The sequence below is a fragment of the Molothrus aeneus genome, chromosome 2 (genome assembly GCF_037042795.1).
Source record: "Molothrus aeneus isolate 106 chromosome 2, BPBGC_Maene_1.0, whole genome shotgun sequence".
NCBI classification, from domain to species: Eukaryota; Metazoa; Chordata; class Aves; order Passeriformes; family Icteridae; genus Molothrus; species Molothrus aeneus.
In genome coordinates, this window is record NC_089647.1 from 103,796,326 (window position 1) to 103,815,589 (window position 19,264).

Here is a 19,264-nt window from a genome sequence, read left to right on the forward strand (position 1 = left end):
TATTTGTAACCCTTGCATATCAGAAGCTGTTCATTCTATGAGAAGTTTAAATAGTGTCTTACTTGCTTTCTAGGAAATTTGCAGAAGAACTGAATGATACTCAGTAAACATCAGAACACTAAAAGATGTAAGGTGGATAATGGGGGCTTTCCCAGCAAGCACCTCACAGCCCCACATGCACCAGCAATGTCTTTGTAACCCACAGCTCTATCTGGTGAGAAGACCACAGTGTGGTTGGCATCCCTGAGCTGGCTCTGGGGCCAGGACACTTCATGAAGAAACCCCACATGACAGCTAGAAGCACCTTATTTTCAGGTGTATCTTGAAGCTGCCTTTTTATTATCTCTCTTCACAGTCTCTTAAGTTACTGTAGCCCTTTAACTTAGCTCCTAGGAATAAGATAAACACTCATGCTTGTCTTTCTAATGATTAAAAGGAAAGTTGATGGTGATTTGTAGAGAAAGAGGAGTCCTGAAATAACAAGGTCAAGGACACAAGCACCTCCACACGCTCTCTTTTGATTACAGCCTGTTGTGTTATTGCTTGCTTGCTTCTCTGTGTTTGGTAGTTGGGCTGGGTTTTTTACACAGAAGCAAGGAAGACAGAAACATTCTTTTAAGTAGGTAAATGTAGACCCATCCAAGACATAATGCACCTGCCTTTATACCTCTGCCTGCAGGGTGACTGCAGGAAATACATCTAATGGAAGGGACTACTGCTTTTTTTTTTTAATTCATGCAACTACAGTACCTTCTCTCCTCCTCTTGGTGAAGTTGCATTGTCATCTAAGATTTTGCCATCAACAAAGATCAATGAAATTTCCAATCATGCACAGCTACAGAGGCAACACCTGATAAAGCAGGCTGGGCCTGTGCTAATGAAAGAATGAAACTGGCAGGGAAATTCTGTGGGAGGTCTGATGCTGTAACCACCTTCTGTCTCAGAGGCAGGATTTAAAACAGGTAAGTGATTTCACTGGAACAAATAACGTGGGTAAGGTCTACTCATATGAGGAACAATTATTTTGGGAACCTGCTCCTGATGTTGGGAAACAATAATTACAGAGCAGGAAACAATGACATCAGTTCAAGGAATATTTAAGAAAAAGCCCAATCAAAACTACTGAAAAGTAAGTATACGTGCCAAGTTTCTGAGGTATGAACACTTTTTGTAAGTGGAAAGGCCACGTTAAGGACCTACCAAGTCTTCTCTTAAAGGTTCAGGGAGCAAACACTGTCAAAAAGGAAAACTATGTTGTCTCCTACCTCTTTGGGTCAGTAGCCTAAATTTATGAGCATTTAAGTTGTAATTGAATGTTACTGGTGGTTGTCTCCTAGTAAACTTTTTACAAACTATTCTACTATCAATGCCAGTATAGAAAAAAGTCTATCCTCTTCTCTCAGACTTCTGCTGACTCAGGAAGGTGGATGTAAACTAAAATATGGCAAACTAACCTCATAGGAACAGTAACTTCAGCATTCTGTTTGCAAACATTTCAAATTAACTTTGTTGCTCTTTCTGGGCTTAATCTTCAATCAAATATACTTTGCTCATCATTAGTATTAAGTAATTATTAAGTGCAAGATGTAATTACAAATTGAAGATACTGCAGAAGAAAAGCAGCTTCCACTGCCTTTTCAAGAAGCATAATGATGTATATATGTAGAGATTCATAGATTATGAAACTAGAACAACTATTACGTAATTGAGTGTAATATTTGCAAAAGGCCAAAGAATTTTGTGACAAGATTCCTGCATGACAGCCATGACTTCTGACTGAACTGGAACACATTATTTAGAAAACAAAATCATCCCTAGAGGTAGGATGGGCCCCAAGTTAAGCAGAGTTCAAGTGAAAGAGTTGCCAATGAAGCACCTCAACCTCCATGAACACCAGCTAGAAGTGAAATGTGACCCTTGGGAAGTCATCCACCTGAGCCTGCTCCCCTGGCACAGCCAGAAGGAGATGGGAGGAGCTCTGCATGCCAGTGATCCAGGCAGGACTCACTGGAAGAGCAAACTGCAGCAAGGGCACTGTGCAGCCCCTGAGCCTGGATGTTCTCCTGTCCTGATGGCTGCAGACAGGAAAGCTGTCAGACATCCCAGCACCAAGGAAGTATACACAGCATTCCAGGATAAAGAAGCTTGTGGCTCCTTCAAAGGAGCACCAGTTGTCAATCATCAGCCTGCAGACACCATCACCAAGAACCACACTGGCTGTGGAGCATTTGCAACTCAATGCCCAGTGGCAACTGCCTGCTGACCCAGGAGGAATGCTGAAAGTTGGCCACGGTCAACAGACCAGAGCCGTGTAACCATTGCTCTAATGCCACTCTGTGTTTTACTGATCAATTCAGTGGAGACAACGTCAGCTCCTGTGTTTTGAATGTCTATTACACATTTCTTTTTACTTGTACTGTATAAAATCACAGAATCATGAAGGTTGGAAAAGAGCTTTAAAAGAGCTTTATCCACTCCAACCCAGCACTACCACTGTAACCCCTAAACCACCAAAACACATCACCCAGTGCCAGATCCAGATGCCTCTTGAGCACCTCCAGGGATGGCGACTCCACACATCCTTGGGCAACGTATTTAAATGTCTGACCACCCTAACATTGAAAAAATAAAATTTCTAATATCTAATCTGGATCCCCTCTGTCTCAGCTGAAGGCCATTTCCTCTGGTGCACTCACTCTAGGCATAGCAGAAGGGAGCAGCTCCCACCTCACCACAGCCTCCTTTCGGGCAGCTGGAGAGAGCAATGAGCTTCCCCCTGAGCCTCCTCAAGAGTACACAAACCCAGCTCCCTCAGTCACTCCTCACAGGACACGTTCCAGACTCTTCACAACCCTCACTGCCCTTCTCTGGACACACTCCAGCACCTCAGTATCTTTTTTGAAGTGAGGGGCCCAGAACTGGACACAGTACTCGAGGTGTGGCCTCACCATTGTTGAGTAAGGGTGACAATCACTGCCCTGCTCCTGCTGGCCACACTCTTGCTGACACAGGCCAGGTGCCATTGGCCTTCTTGGCCACCTGGGCACACGCTGGCTCATTGTCAGCTGGCTGGTGACCAGCACCCCCAGGTTCCTTTCTGCTGGGCAGCTCTCAAGCCACTCCTCCCCCAGCCTGTAATGCTGCATGGGGTTGTTGTGACCCAAGTGCAGGACAGGGCACTTTCCTTTACTGAGCTCCTGCAACTGTCCTCAGCCCATTAATGAGTCTGTCTAGGTCCCTCTGTAAATCCTTCCTACCCTCAAGCAGAACATCACTCCTACCTCACATAGTGTCATCTGCGAATTCACCTGATATATGGCTAAAAGAACCCAACTCTGCTCTAACACAGGCAAGGGTTAATCTTCTGAAAGCAACTCAGTTATATTGCTAAACTATTGGGTGAATTTGGCCAAATAATCAATCTCTACTTGTGCTTCTTTACAGAGATACTTTACATTTATCAATTATTTAATGTCAGACATAGAACAGCATTTTGTATAAACCATTACTCAGAAACAGAGCTACGAAGAAGCAAAAAAAACCCAAACATTTTTTTCCTCCTGCACAGGAGACACATACTCTGCAGTTCCTCAGCTGTCAGCAGAAAAACTCTGGGAAGATCTATTTTCCCATAGGGAGGGTGATGGGCTTCTTTACAAGATCCCTGATTCATCCAGTGCCTTTCAAGAGGTTTTCATCTTATACCATCTGTTTGTATGTGTGTAAAACAGGGAAGCAGATTACATGGAAACAAAGGACACACTGGGACAGACAGTTATGGCTGTAGTGAATGTCTGTGCATGATTGTGGATGTATGAGTATACACTACACATAGTCTTGCCTGTGTAGTCAATCTGCCTCCTAATTCTGTATTTCTTCTGCTCCATATCCACGCATGTGCTGAGTTCTTTTTACACTTTATACATATGTTATATTATAATGTTGTCTATGCTCCTGAGGAGGGAGCAGAGAGAATCTATTTACAGTATTTTTCCACTCCTTTTTAAAGGTATGATACAAACCTTTGTTGTAATGGCAACAGCACAGTTTAAGAACTTGGCAATATTCTCCTAATAAAACCTGTTTCTAAAATATCATTGCATTTCAAGCAGAGAATGCAATATATAGAATGTAGTGTTTTCTCCCTGTATTTATGAATGATTTCTGATTCCTGAAAAGGTATCTGTAGTTCTGTGTACCTGACAAATAGGTACTGCAACATTTTTTTGCAGAAAATGTAGCATTTCAGAAGGTATATAAACTGCAAGTCCTCTGATGTAATAGGGGGAAATCTAAGCAGATTTTTCATGTCTATGAGCAATTTAGGTTTTTTTAAGTGCAGAAAAAATTGCTACATGTCCTCAAGCACAAACTTCACTTGGCACGTTTTTATGGGTTTGTGGTTTTATATACTGGCCAACATATATGAAAATGAAAATTAATCCAGAGCAAAAGCCAAACTTCTAAAGGACCAAATAAATATCTAGTCAAATAAAGCAATTCTGGGTTCCTTAAATGTAAAGCTATTTACATATTTATTTATGCTTAATTCCACACTGAAGAAAACAGATGGCAGACCCCCTGTCATATCATCACGTGAGAGAGAAACAGATGCATGGGACACTTTTTAACCACAATAAACTTCCCCTACATTAATCATTGGCTCCTCTGATTAAAACTGCCTTCCAGTGATATAGGAAAGATGAATATGAAGATCTATGAAAGCTCATGGAAATAAAATATTGCAATTATTCTAGGGATGGCATCAGAACCTCTTAGAACTTTCTTTGTAAATATGAAGGGATGAAAATACAGGAATCCAAGGCATGTACACTTTCCTTGCAATTATTTCAGATTCTGTGTTTGAGTTCATTGCTTAACAGCAGCAACAAGAAATTGTCTAAAGAAGCAGAGTGACTCTTTGAATTATTATACAGGTCCAGTGTGTGTAAACACTAAAAGTTCTCCTCTTCTCTTCAATAAAATAAAAAAATAACAGTGTTTTCCAAATGTACTTGAATAAGTGAAAAAAAATTGAATTAATGTAGTCTCATTTTTCCTAAAAAATCAAGAAAATAAACAAAATGGCTGAAGCATCTGATATCTAAAACTATGTGCGATCTGTCACATTCAGCTGTACCTGAGTCTCATTCTCCAAGTACTGTAGATTCAGTGGCCCCAAGATACTAAATCCCTAATTCCTACTGACCTGTAAAAGCTGTAGCCTCTGAATCTCACAACACTACAGAAGTAAATGTGGGCTTTGGAGCAGTGCTGGGACTGCAAGGGTGAACCAAAAGGGGCTGTGGCACTTGCAGTGCCTTGGCAGAACACGTTTTATCTGCCATATGGATAGATGAAGTGTCCAGCTAGTCTGTCCTTGTAATGATGATGGAAAAAAGCCCCCAATCAACTATGTGGGTACTTCCACACAGGGCCCCAGTGCCACCTCCTGCACAAGAAATGAGAGCTGGTCACAGCTTCAGCAGCCTGAGAACAGACATCCAAGGGTAGTATGGATGTCACATAGCCTTGAACAGCCCAGTATTTTGGGGATAGCACTACCTAGGGCAGAGCAGACAGAACAAAAAGCACTTACCTGCTTATTTACATCATCTTAGAGTCACTTTAAATGAATGCAAACTGCTGCTTAATTCCTCCTGCCTTGCCCTCTACCCCCTGATGTACCTGTGAGCACAGGCCAAATCAACCACATACCTACCTAGCTACTCCCTCTCCTCCCCTGTAATGCACCCCAGCTAACTCAGGTGGGTTTCTGCTTATCTGGTTTCTTAAATTAAGTACTGTGATGGAAATGTATGTCTCATTGCCCTGCATTCCCTCAACTTATCTAACCCTCAGTTAGGCTCTGATAGTTTTGAAAATAAGACATTGGTTCCCTGGTCCTAAGAGTGCTTTATCACATTTCCACTGATGCCTGTGTTGGAAGACAGAGACATGAAATACAAGGAAAAGAAGCTCTCAGTGTGTTCAAGGGAAAGATGAGACCAAGCAGTGCATTCTGAAGTTTATTTTCAAGTAAGTTTCAATGTCTATTTGGGTTTGCTTTATCTGCAGCACTGTCCTTATAAATTGCCATTGTTTTCTTTTATGAAAGATGTTGCATGGAACTGTCTTCCTGAACAAAGTGTTGAAATGCCTGTTTGTTTCTTTCACGTGAAGATCAGTAATTTTCAAAGGACACACCAATCCTTCAAGAGCTACACACACCTGGGACCAAAGTGAAACTCTTGATCCCAAGTGACATAAATAAATTATAAAAAAATGAGCAAATCATTTCACAAGGTTTTGTACTTCCTCTTTGGTACTTCCTGCTGTAGTATCTCTCAGTTACACTAAGAGCTTTCCTTTTTAGTACTGATGCACGTGGGCAAACCCTTAGGGCAGGATTCCCAGGCTGAGATCCACAGCCCAGCAGCACTCTGCAGCCTACTGAAAGCTATCCAGGGACAACTGCCATGCCATCAATATGTGCATGATATGACCAGGGGTCATGTTTATCCCACTGAAAACAGCGAAGGCCCTCATGACAACGGGTATTCCGAGGATTAAAAATATGAATGGGACTGCAGCAGATGAGAATGTGGCCTAACATAGCAGTTTGGTCCAGATGAGAAAAGGGATAAATGCAAAAGGATGCAAACCAGGATTGGAGAAAGGCTATTTGTGAGGGCTTTTTTCTTGATCACAAAACTCCTAAAGTCACCACTATGGATAAAGCCTGTGACTCTGATGGGTTTGTTTCTCTGCTGTGCATTGAGACCAAGACCTGTGGGGTCATTCAGAGAGACATCCTCCTGGCATTAAGATACAGGGAAGTTGAGAGCATAAAGAAGGCAAAGATTAAGTCAAAGATGGAGCACAGGAATTGACTGAGGCAACACAAATGCTCATTAATGCTCCAGCTGGTTAAGAAAATGCACAGAGTGTCTTGGGAAAAAATTAATGGCAATTTATAATGACAACAGTACCAGGCACTAGAAAATATCAGGTTTCAATACACATTGAAACTTACCCTAGAATTGCCTTCAATGTCCCCTGATTTCCTGATCTTTGAAGGACACAGGTTCTTTAGTGCTAATGTGACAGCTCCTGACAAGCTAGCAGACTTCATAGCCTAAAATCAGAGGTCTAATGGCACATATCCATTAAAAATATTCACAGTTTTACAGCTTTAAAGAAATAATTCCTCTTTCAAATGAAAAGGACAACAAGAGTTTCAGAAAAGAACCAGCCCCTTTTCACCTTCTAAAATTTGAGGTGATTTCTCAAGAAAACTGCTTCCTTCAACTTAGCCTATATATAACCTGAAAGCCCAGATAATTAATTTTAGAGATGTGTGAGAACCAATGAACAGCATTAAGAAGCCATCTGTAAATATCACAGACTTGCCACCAGTTATATAATTCTAAAGTACCAAAGCCATCCTTGAGGTCCAAACAATATTAAAATGTTACCTGAGACACCCTTTTTCCTTTACACTAATAATCTAGGTGACAAGGTTACTGGCCCACCACTGCACATGCTGCCTTCACAGGATGAGATCAGATCAAGTACTGAAGATCTTAAAAAAGATCTCATAGGAACTTGATGTCCATGTCATTTATTAGACTGTCTGTCAAGGGGTGATTCACTTTAACTCTTCAGAACACCCAGCCTTAATTTTTCTCACTTCAGACACTGCTTGACTACACTTGTTGGCCTCACTTGCTATGCTCTGACTTCATGTACTGCATTATACTTCACCAGGCAACCATTTTTTTTTCAGCCTGAAGATAACACACATCTGATGACTGATGTGGTATCACTTCATAAGGACACACTTTCCACAAATATTTATTGAAAATGCCTCCATTGTCCATTATTGGTACTCGGGAAGATCTAAAACAACATAATGAATTCCTGTTTCATTCATGTACTCTGTCACCTTAATTTCCACAGAAATTATACCAGAATGCATGATACTGTAAATACTGGTATCATATTGTCACTCCTTTCTTTAAAATCTTTTAAAATGTCAGACTATACAGGGTAATATATTCAAACAGGTTGTTATATCTGAGCTTTTGACAGAGAAATCTCAGACAGCCTGTATGAACACACTGCAGCAACTACATCTGAGCTAACTTTCCCTATTAAAACAGCTGCAAAAGCCTTCCATGAACAAATTAACAGTCTTCTTTAAAGCTGAATTTAATTATAACATGAGCAAGAAGAAAACATTAATTTAGGTCAGCTCCAATGACTGTTGCTATTTCTTGTCAAATCAGAACAATGTCTCAACTATAGTGTTAAATTTAATTACTGAAGTTTGATGTTTAAATATGTTTTAATTAGCCCTGCGACTGAATTCTGGTGTTAAGTGATCTAATTTCTAGTACTAAACTGTTGCATACATCATGCATTCTCACATCTTGACACTGCCTCCACAATTCTGTGGTTGCATTTATGTATTGCTGTTATTAACTTTCTACCACCTTGCCAATGGTGCATACCATGCTGAGGTAAGGAGAGATCTTTCCTGGTGGGAATAATAACAGATTTAAACAAGAAGCAAGGAAACACTCCAAATTTTAAATGAGCACATGAAAAGAAGGACAGCTCTCAGAACCCGAACTCTTGGGGTACAGCATCCTCGTAAAGTTGCCTACATGGTCTGAGGGAGTCTTTAAGCAATGAACATCAGAGGAGTTATTTTAAGTATCACTCTCCCGGCCCTCCCTCATTCTCCTGTCCCACCAAAAACCGCAGCTCTCCGAGACTCTTCTTCCTTACACATCCTGAATAGAACCGGCAACTCCTCACCGGACTCCTAAAGTTGAGAAAAGCGGGATTTGCCGTTCTGAGCGCAGTAACCCGTGCGGGACCCGGCCCGCAGGGCAGCGCGGGGCCGGGCGCTCAGTGGGGAGCCCGCGGGGGCTGCCATTGCCGGCGGGAGCGGGAGCGGCACCGGAGCGGCCGGGACCGGCCATCGCTCCCCGCCGCCGGCTCCTTGGAGCGCGGGCCGCTCCTCTGCATTCACCACTGGAAACTGGCAGCTTTCGAGATCGTAGCACGGCTCGACCATCGCACGCCTCCCGCCGCCGCTCCCGCCACCCGCACACATGTGGCAGCCGCGCCGGTGTCCGGGCGCGCCCGGACCCGCCGGGAGCGCGGTGGATCCGGGTTTCTAACGGGCGGACCAAGGATCCTGGCTGGCTGTCACCGCACTGCCCCGAGTTCCTGCACGGCACGGCACAGCCCACCTCGGACAGCCTTCGCTGGCCCTTTCCCTGGCGTGGCACAAAGGGACCCGCCGTGAGGCGGCACCGGCCGCCCGCGGGCTCCCTCCCTCGCCCCCGGCCCAGCGGCCCCGCAGCACCCGGGGCGGCTCGAGCGGGCGGGCCGCGGCCGGGCCCGACTCACCAGGCGCGGCTGTGGGCAGGTGTGTTCCAGCTCCTCCATGGTCTCGGACCGGGATTTGGGGATGCCTCTTCCTGACTCAGCACCGGCCGCACGCACTGGCATGGCCGCCGCCCGGGCCCGCCCGGCGCGGGGGGTCTCCCCGGGAGCCGCCCGGGGGCTCGGCCGCTCGCGTCGCCACGGCAACCGGCGGGCCCCGCCCCGCTCTGCGCGCGCGGGGGCGGGGCCAGTTATTTGCATGCGGGCTCCTGGTTGGCTGCTGCCCCGCCGCGCCACCGTGCGCTGCCCACGGCGGCTCCGCGGGCGGGCCCCGCCCCCGCGGGTCTCAGGGGGCCGGAATGGGCCCGGCCGGAGGGAAGCGCGGGCAGCGGCTCGGGTAGGGCCGTGCCGTAGCACAGCACATGGCACCAGAAGGTTCTTGAACATCTCCAGTGAGGGAGACTGAACAACTTCTCTGGGCAAGCTGTTCCACTGACCGGTCACCTGCACACTGAAGAAGTTCTTCTTCATGTTCAGGTAGAACTTCCTGTGCATCAGTTTCTCCCTGCTGCCTCTTGTTCTAAGCAGAGGAGCCTCCAAAAGCCTCCGCCCTCTTGGCGTCCCCCCTTTAGATATTTATACACATTAATGAGGTTCCCTGTAAGTCGACTCTTTTAGACGCTGAACAGGCCCAATTTCTTCATCTTTTCCTTGTTAGAGAGGTGCTCCCGTCCCTTAATCATATTTGTTCCCATCCACTGGACCCACTCCAGGATCTCTTGTCCAGAGGAGCCCAGAACTGGACACAGCACTCCAGACACACTCATCTCACTGGGGCTGAGTGGAGGGGCAGGATCACCTCCCTGCCCTGCTGGCACTGCTGTCCCTAATGCACCCCAGGATCCCACTGGCCCTCTCGGCCCCAGGGCCCTGCTGGCTCCAGCCCGAACCGCGTTCCGAGCACGGCCGGCGTCTTGGGCGGGCAGCGCCGCACCCCGAGCCGGCACCGCTGTGTCCGCCCCGAGCCCGGGCGCGGCTGCACAGCCGGGCCCTGCGGCCTCGGTCACCCCTCAGAGCCACCCGCGGTGAGGTTTGATGGGTTCAGAAGCAGCGAAGGCGGGGCGGTGCTGACCGGACAGCTCCCGCCTGCCCGCTCCGCTCCCGGGGAGGAGCACGGGGCTGGAGTACCAAATTCTTGGTGCTGAAAACATTAATTGCCTTTTAGTGAGAGCTATTATAACAGTTTTGGCGAAAGCGTCGTTCTGTTCTGCCGAGAGATGGATAAAGAACATGGCTGTAATAGTAGCAGCTCTAATCATAGCAAATTCAGAGTTCCCAGGCCCTTCCCATGGAACCTGGCTGACACCTGCCCAGGAGCCACGGCTACATCTTTGGTTGTGATGTACAGCTGCTTCAACACACACAAGTGTAGCTTTTACACTGCTGAAGTGAAATTACCATACTTCCTTCTCCTAAATAGCATGAGAATATGACCAAGATAATATAAAGCAAAAAAATTTTAGAACAGAGAGGCTCCATTGGCTATTGATAACCTTGATAGAATCAAAAGTAGATTTCAGTAATACTTAGCTTTAATGGTCACTGTCAGTATTGTTTTTAAAAATCAGACTTCATCAGAGGACACGAGCATCTAAGGCCATCCAGACCATGAGGAGTTACAAGAGAATTGTGCCTCAGGGTCTTTCCCCTTGAGACCTAAATTTCAAGTGAATTTATCTTCTGCACATCTTCAAAGAAAACCAAGTATAATACAAAAATGTATGAACTAGGTGAAAGGGAAAGGGGTAGATAAGTAAATAAGAGGAGATGAGAAAGAAAGTAGAAAGAAAAGAGAATGTCAAAAGAAAGAATGAGACAGCTGTCAAGAAAAAAGGCAAATACATGTCAAAAGAGGTGGCTAAGCAAGAAAAACAGGTAGCCAAACTAAGCAAATCTCACAGCTGAATCTTTTCCCTATTAACTAAGCTCCTTTATCAGTGATTCTGCAAGAACTACTCACACATTATGGAAAGCATACTCAAGGGAAATGATTAAACCATGATTAATACAGCACTCGGCCTGAAATTTGTAGCTCATTTTCTTAGGAGAAATATTTGCAGGAGTGTTATGCTGTTAGAAGAATATTTGGACAGCACAGATGAGCAGTGCTAGGACTGGAGCAGCCAGAGGTAGCAGGCAGCCCTTTTATAAACCCAAGCACATATGCCAGCTCTTCAGGGATTGGTGCTGGTGTCCTGAAGGTGTAGCACCAGGTATGGACATATCCAGGTGAGTGCTCAGCCCTCCCTGATCAGGCAGGTGCATGGGAATAGAGATGAAAGGAAAGCAGACTTTCTTCAAGTTGGATGATTGCCAATATACTGGAAATGTAAATTCCCTTGCCTTCTATTTCTTTTGAGTTTGAAAGGATGAATTTCATCTTTGCTTTCATGCTGAGAGTGTGCTATTCACTCCAGATGCATTTTGATTTATCTTCTCTACAGAGAGGTTTTTCCATATACATGTACCATTACAGAATGATAGTTTTTTCCATATACATGTGATGTCTCTCTTGCAGTAGTGTTATTACCTATCTAAGCTAGGCCAGAATTTCAAAGTGGAAGTGGAATACTTTTCATGCTGCTTACTTAATTTCTATCTCTGGTAAATGCTTCATGTATTCTGTCCTTCTGTTTGAAGAGCATGAAAAGAAATATTGTGTACCTCATTACAAGAGAGAGAGGAAGTTGAAATAATGGCAGAGAGAAGGATGTAGGGTCTGTCATGTCTGTCCAAATAGAATTGTCTAAAAATCTTAGTCAACATATTGGATATCTTGAATAACATATCCTAAACTGCATCTTCTAGCTGTTGGGGCTAAATGAGCTTTCAAAAGGCTGGAGTGTGTCTTCTTTGCTCTCGAAAATAAATTAATACAAATTAGGTTTGATTGGAAAAGCTCAACAGATGGTCTTCTGTGAATCCTTACAAGTCAGCCAGCTTTTAAAAGAACAGTGGAGCAAGAGGCATGAGTGGGGAGGTTCATGCATCTAATTTCTTTTCTGTAATCAATATCCTGTGCCAGGCTGATCATGGTCCCCCGGGCAGCCTCCTGCCACTTCTTCACAAGTTACAGGGACATATCACCGTAGGCTTTAATGACTGAGCCCTTTGCAACAACGGCTTGGGTTTAATAGACATCTGATGCATCAAAATCTTGTCCCAGGGTGTACAAATTACAGGCAAACAAGCCAGGAAACCATGATCCCAATCCTCCTTCCACTAATTTCAAGGTCTGAATTGAATAAGCACCAAACAGGGAAAAACTTCAGTTATTAGGAGGGTTCCAGTTCCACCTGATACCTAGTGGTTTGGGGTTTTTTAATACAGAACTTCAGTTCTCAAACTGCAACAATTAATTATAAAAGATTAAAAAAATCTGTTTAGATATTACATTTAAATCCTCTCATTTCTCAAACTGAAACTATGATCCCTCTCTGAGCTACATGGATCTCAAGCACCAGTTAGCACAGCAGAAGTTGCATTTAAAATGGTCTTTGCCTGAGAGAGGCTGAAAAAGTCTTCTTACTTATAATTGAGTCAAAATGAAGACAAGCAGACCCTCACATAATTTCTGTTCAAAAGTCATCAGGAAACAAAAAAACCCTGTATGGTTAAATAGTGTTTGACTTCAAAGACAAGCATCTAAAAGAAAACAGAATAAATTACTGAATATTTAACTGATGGGCTTGAATAAATTTTGCTTCAATGGATATATTTTGGATACTGAAGGTTTTAACTGAAAGACTTCATAAGGTCAGCTGCAAGACTGTAAGACAAAGGAATGGTTTATGTCTGGACCAGCTTTATTAAAATTCTGTGTTTCTATGTATGTATATGTGCATGCATGAATCCCTGCATTTATGTATCTATGTATCCATCGATGTCATGCTAATTCTAGACATCCTAGAATTAATAGTCAAAAATAGCAGAAAAAGATACCTTATTGCTGAGATGATCAATTAGTTAAATCACATATTTTTAGATTGAGATTAAAACACCACAATGGTTGATATTTTTTTTTCCCTCCTGTGTAGGTGGGAAAAAAAGTAGAGAATGAAAGATATGAATTAAAATAAAACCTATAGGTTTTCATTGACTCCAACACCAATCTCTTGGCTGCTTCCATATAATGTTGGCTGATACTGTAGCTTTAATTAATTTTTAAGAGCAGTTCATCATTCCAGTGGAATGCACAATGCTTATAAACTATACTCTTTTTGTCAGAATAAATAAAATTTTTTTACTATTTATGAAATAGTCTTATAAAATGTATGCTGATTAAATCCACCAATTTTTTCTATATGCAATAACAGTCCATAAATTATGAAAAGTAAAAACAGTATTTGGTACAGTGTGATTTTATACCTGTTTTTTTCCCTCAATTCTTTAGTGAAGATGTGATGTTTAATAAAATCTATGTTCTCAGGATACCTGTATAGAATCAAATTAGTCAGTCTTATATAAGAGTATAACTAAAAATGTCATATTAATTCTGATATAGTTGACATGTAAATCATCTGAAATGCACAAATTCTTTAAAATAGTGGCCTTTGGTGATGCCATTCATCTGTGCTTTGTAGCACTGCTTTGAATAAGTGGGGTTACCCACTTTGGTAGAGGTTCTTTGTGTTCTTGCTCTTTCATGAACTACTTTTATAAGCACTTCTGAAGAAAATGGGGAGAAATCATGGTTGGGTTTTGACCAAGAGGGTATCTGTCCTCATTTCACTCTTCCTGAGTCAGAGAGGTGGTCACTTCGTGTGGGAAATGTCCTATTATTAGATTGTCCTTGCTAATTTCAATCATCGAGGTTTTACTTATTGAATAAATAATGTTAGGGGAGGTTGAGGGATTCTCAGCAGTGACACTTTACTGATGGATGCTCAGAGGTTAGAAAGCAACTGGATTAGCTAACCTCTGTTGGTCCTTCCCTTCCCAGAGCCCAAATTATCTATTTAATCCACTCAACACTGTTCACTCTTACCAGAAAGGTTTTCTCAATATCAAATCTGAACCTCCATTGCTGCAAACTAATGCCACTGCTTGCTTTTGCTACTGGACACAGAGAACAGATTTCCTCTCCTTGGCTTTTGTATGACTACTGTGGTTAAGATTTTGAAACAATAGTTTGAGGATTTGGAGCAGAGAGCTGATATTCAGCAGGCAGGCTGGTACTTTTGTTACATGTCTCTTGACTTTTCTAGACTAAACTGTCCCAGCTGCAGTAATTTCTCATAGGTCACATGTTATAATCTTTCCATTATCCTCCCAGCTCTGTTTTGGGTTCTCTGTAGATTTCTTACAGAGTGGTGCAAGCACAGGACTACAGCTGCAACTTTACTGCTAGAAATACAAAAAATATAATGCTGAATGCTACAGATCTCTCTACTTTACATATTTCAGTATGAACTTTGTCTGAATGGTTCATATTCTCTGCCCTCCTTCTTATTGTTACAGATAAAATATAATTTAAGAAAAATCTCTTTAATATTTACATTTAAACTGCGTTGTTATCCCTTCTATCCCTTTTTCTCTTCTTCTGGCTTCCCAGATAAGCACTCCAATCTCCTTGAATCCACACAAAGCTAAGACTACCTTTCTTGAACATATTTGTATTGCACTCACTTCTATCCATTTTCAATCTCTCTGGTGCCTTCCTTTACCACCAGCTCAATTTCAAACTTCTTGGACTGATCAGCAGTATTCTGTCATGCTATCTTTTCCAAGATTACAAGTCTCCAATACTTTTTTTTTCCTCTCCACTGTTCCTGTCAACCTTTATCTTTCCATTTGTCAATGTTTCATGCAAGGGCCTTCACAGCTTTTTGCCCATACTCTTCCAAATGCAAATCTGCCAAGTGAAACATGAGAAATCATACTGTAAACTGCATTTGAGTGATTGTTAGGAGTTCACATTAATATTTTGGGTACCAAAAACTTAATAACTGGAGAGTTTCATAATCTGGGTAAAGACACACACTTTACTTAAAGCCAAACACTACTTTATGCACTGTAAAATGGCTATCTGGGAGCTAGTATAGTTTTACTAGTTATTATCTGAATGCCTCTTCCTGTAACAGCTTCTCCCATTTTGCCTGACCTAAGGTAGACCAAGTACCAAACCTAACTGGAAAGACCTTTTCTCTCAGGTTCACAGTTACTTTCCTGCTAGTGTCCACAGGAAGAGTCAAAAGCTGGACTTGAAAGAAATTAAAAATTTTTGACTCGCTAGTGTTGGAAAGCAAGATCAGATGCACTGGAACAGGGACACACAAGGAGACACCACCACTAGGCCTGACCTAACTTGTGTTTCTACCTTGCCTGCAATGATGAGGCAGGTCCAGAATCTTCTATGATGATCTGGGGACTCCTGGCTGGGCCTGATGCTCGCCCTGCCTGGGTCTGTGGGACACAGCCTTGGGTGCCAAGTCCCCCACCCCCACCAGCCCTATCATGTCATTGTCTCCTTGTCCTCATGGAGCAGCTGCCCCTTGCTACACCCTGACACAGCTGGATCAGGCCTTCCTGAGTTGAACACAGTGGGGCCTGGCCCATGGCTGTGGGATCTTCTGCAATTCCTCCTGTGCCATCAGCCTGACTGGCTTTGGTGTCCTCATTGTACTGGCCCCCTGTCCAGCCCCCGTTCCTGAGTGAATCTCCTCTCAGAACCCACCTGGCAGCCCCCTGGGGCTGGTCTATAGGGTTTCTGACACCCTCTAGGTCTATCTGCTGTAGCCCCTTTCCAGGCATTGTCCCTGCCCTGGTTGAGTGTCCTTAAAGTTATCCACTGACAGCCTGCACAAACTAAATCCCTCTTCCTGTTCTGAGCTCTCAGGTGTGAGGACACACCTTGTTTGCGGGGAATGGAGTTGCTGTCAAGGCTGTGAGGGCACTGACAGTCCTGACCAAGCCTCACTTGGGTCCCCTGCCCTCTGCTCACGGCTCTGAGTTCTGGCCTGTGCTCTTGGTCCTTGCTGGAGCTGAGCTGTAGGAGTGCTGGTCTCCATCCAGCTCAGCCACAGCCATGCCCCTGCCTCCCTAGCCTGGCCTGGAACCTGCCTTGTTTAATGCCCTTGTTTGGTGAGTCCCCAGTGGAAGTGTTCAAGACCAGACTGAATTGGGCTTTGAGCAATTTGCTCCAGTGGAAGGTGTCCCTGCCTGTGACACAGGGGTGGGAACTAGATCACCTTTAAGGTTCCTTCAAACCCAGATCATTCTGCAACTTGCCTGGTGATCACTGGGCTGCATCTGACCCAGGCTACCATCACTGGACCTGACTCTGAGTTGCGTTTCTGGTTTGTTTTGAGACCAGTCTCAATACCGTGGACTTGTCCCAGCTGATCCTGACTCCCATCTCCAGGCTGCCCTGCTCACAGTCCTCAGGCTGGGGAAAAGGCCCCAGATTCCTGCCAGGCTCCCCTGCTGCAAGGGCCCTTGCTGCTTCCCCACAGTGTGAGCACAGCCTTCCCCAGCACCAGGCCAGCACCACAGCTGTCAGGGTTACAACAAGACTCTGCAGCATCTCATGATGCTGTCCTCCCTTCTGCCTAAGGGATCTGAAATAGTGAATGCTGAGAATATTCACCCATGGAAGCACATTTGATCTTCAGCCAGGTCTTGAAATGTAACAGCCTCTCTGCAATAATGTTCTGCTTATACATTAATTGTTCATTTCTGTGCAATTGTAAAGAGAGAGTGCTGAAAGCAGTTAAAACAGAGACCTTCATGCTGTGGCAATAACTGTATGCTCTTGAATACCATTGGTATCAGACTTAATTCTTAGACATTATAATTATGTGAGGGCTCATTTTCTGTGAGTTTGCTCTCACTTGTCTTCCCTATTTAATATACATGATAATATTTTGTACTTTTCTTCTAGGCTTGAATAGGAATATTGTATTAGGCAAGCAGGTGATGAGATTCTGTTCTCTGTTCCAGTTAGCATAATTTCACCAATTCTGGTCCAGTTACTAGGATTTGCTGTAATTTAACTGCAATCAGAATTGAATTGTGTTTGTTTAAAAATGAAAAAAGTGTCTCTGAATGTTCATTCCATAGACTTTTTCTGTTGTAATGGAGATTAGTGTGTGCTCTTTTTTCCATTTCACATTTTCATTTCAGAGCCTTAACATCCTAATAACAACTTTATTCTCTTCATCCTGTTGTTAGCAAGTAACTCAGGTAGGAAATTAAAAAGAGCTGTGCAGTGAACAAAAGGCATTTAGAGGCCTGTTAAGTAAGGAATTTACCCTTTTAACATAAATGTCTGCATTATTATTATTGATAAACACAAGGAGAAGCATCTATTCTTTCATACTTCTGTCAATTAACTATATGTGAAGAGTTTTGAAGGAAAGATGTCTTGTAAGGTAGTAATTTGAGATTTCATTTCAATTTATAAAACTAGTTTCTTTAGGAGTTTAGTACCCTGAACAGTTAAATAATTATTGTTGAAATGTCGCATGCATAGCACAGTTTAGTAAGCAGCTGCAGAAGTGGTCAGAGCTGGATGAAATTAGAAGGAAAAACTTTAATTTAATTTAGTGATAATGTTCATTAATTCAGATCAATGTAAATATTAAAAGTAAGATAATTAAATACTCAATTTTTGTAGGAAACACACACATAGAACATATACACTCATATCTTGAGTAGCATGCACACACACACACAATTCTCCACAAAGGTAGTCTGTACTTAACAGACTTAACTAAGTAATATAATAATATTTAAGCATTTTGAGGTAGTCATAGTACAGCTGAATTTGCTATTTTGCTGTCATTCATGATTTACTGGCATTGTTTTTGTACCACTACTCTTAGTTTTAACAGATTTTTTTCATCATCAAAAGTGTTATCTACCATAAACTAATGTGCATGTCTGAATCTGAAAGTTTTAACTTTTTGCCCTACTGTTTTTGCAGCAGATCAAGCACACTCTAGTCATTAAAAGGAAGAAAAAAATAATCTTCAATACAGTAATTATTTTGTCCTTTTAACTTAGTTTTGATACTACATTTGTACTTTCCTATGCTAATGTAAACTGCTGTTTATATTATCTTGGAACGCTTGCAATGAGTTTACAGGATTTACTATTAATAACTTACATATTTAAATTACAGCTCTGAGAAAACAAAACAAAAAATACATCTTTGTCACCTGTTGTTGAAATCTTGGAGTTTCCTGAGCTTCTTCTTCTGTACTGTGTTTTTTGCTGCCTACCATCTTCGTTACTATGCTTGTCTTGCACTTTTCTCTGTAGCTATCACACTTGCCTCAAGGGAATCTTGTTGGCTCTGGACCACCAGAATTCCCACTTCTTGTTCTTAAAAGACAACTGAGCAAAGGTCATGCCAAGTTGTTCTTGTATGGCTGGCCAAAGGGAGGGTAAAGATCAGCTCAAAGCAATCTGCTGTGATAAACCCTTTAGCAGAGGAAGTCCCAAATCTTGCTGGGTTATTTTTCCTTCCCAAAGCAAAGCCCGTCCCTTGCTCCCCCCACCTTTTATTTTTTTCTCCCTGAAACATTTAAATATGCTTATTATGCTGTACTGTGGGAAACAGATGCATTTTTGTTATGGCCAGAGATGAATGTCAGGATTGAGGGAGCATCCATGAAAAAGTCTTTTGTTTGGTCTGCGCTGTCCCACAGTGGAGCTGTGGCAACAACTTCCGTTTGGGAAATTCACTGTGTCACTGTGTTCAAAGCACAGCACCACCTGAACGACAAACATGCCACTGTTCACATGACAGCTGACAAAGGGTATTGTTTAATTGTAATCAAAAGCAATAAAATCCAGC

At 43.0% G+C, this 19,264-nt stretch overlaps 1 protein-coding gene across 3 annotated transcripts in view; it reads right to left on the minus strand.

The window, feature by feature from the left end:
• Positions 1–18,856, minus strand: part of PCYT1B (phosphate cytidylyltransferase 1B, choline) — a 41,178-nt gene extending 22,322 nt beyond the window's left edge. For 2 of the 3 annotated variants that reach the window (XM_066545446.1, XM_066545448.1), the window contains exon 1: positions 9,427–9,591. In XM_066545446.1, the coding sequence (XP_066401543.1) occupies positions 9,427–9,528 (102 nt within the window). In that variant the 5' untranslated portion in view covers positions 9,529–9,591. Of the gene's footprint in view, positions 1–9,426; positions 9,592–18,623 lie in introns of those variants that run through there. The other variant, XM_066545447.1, reaches the window with a different exon arrangement.
• Positions 18,857–19,264: the final 408 nt, after the last annotated feature.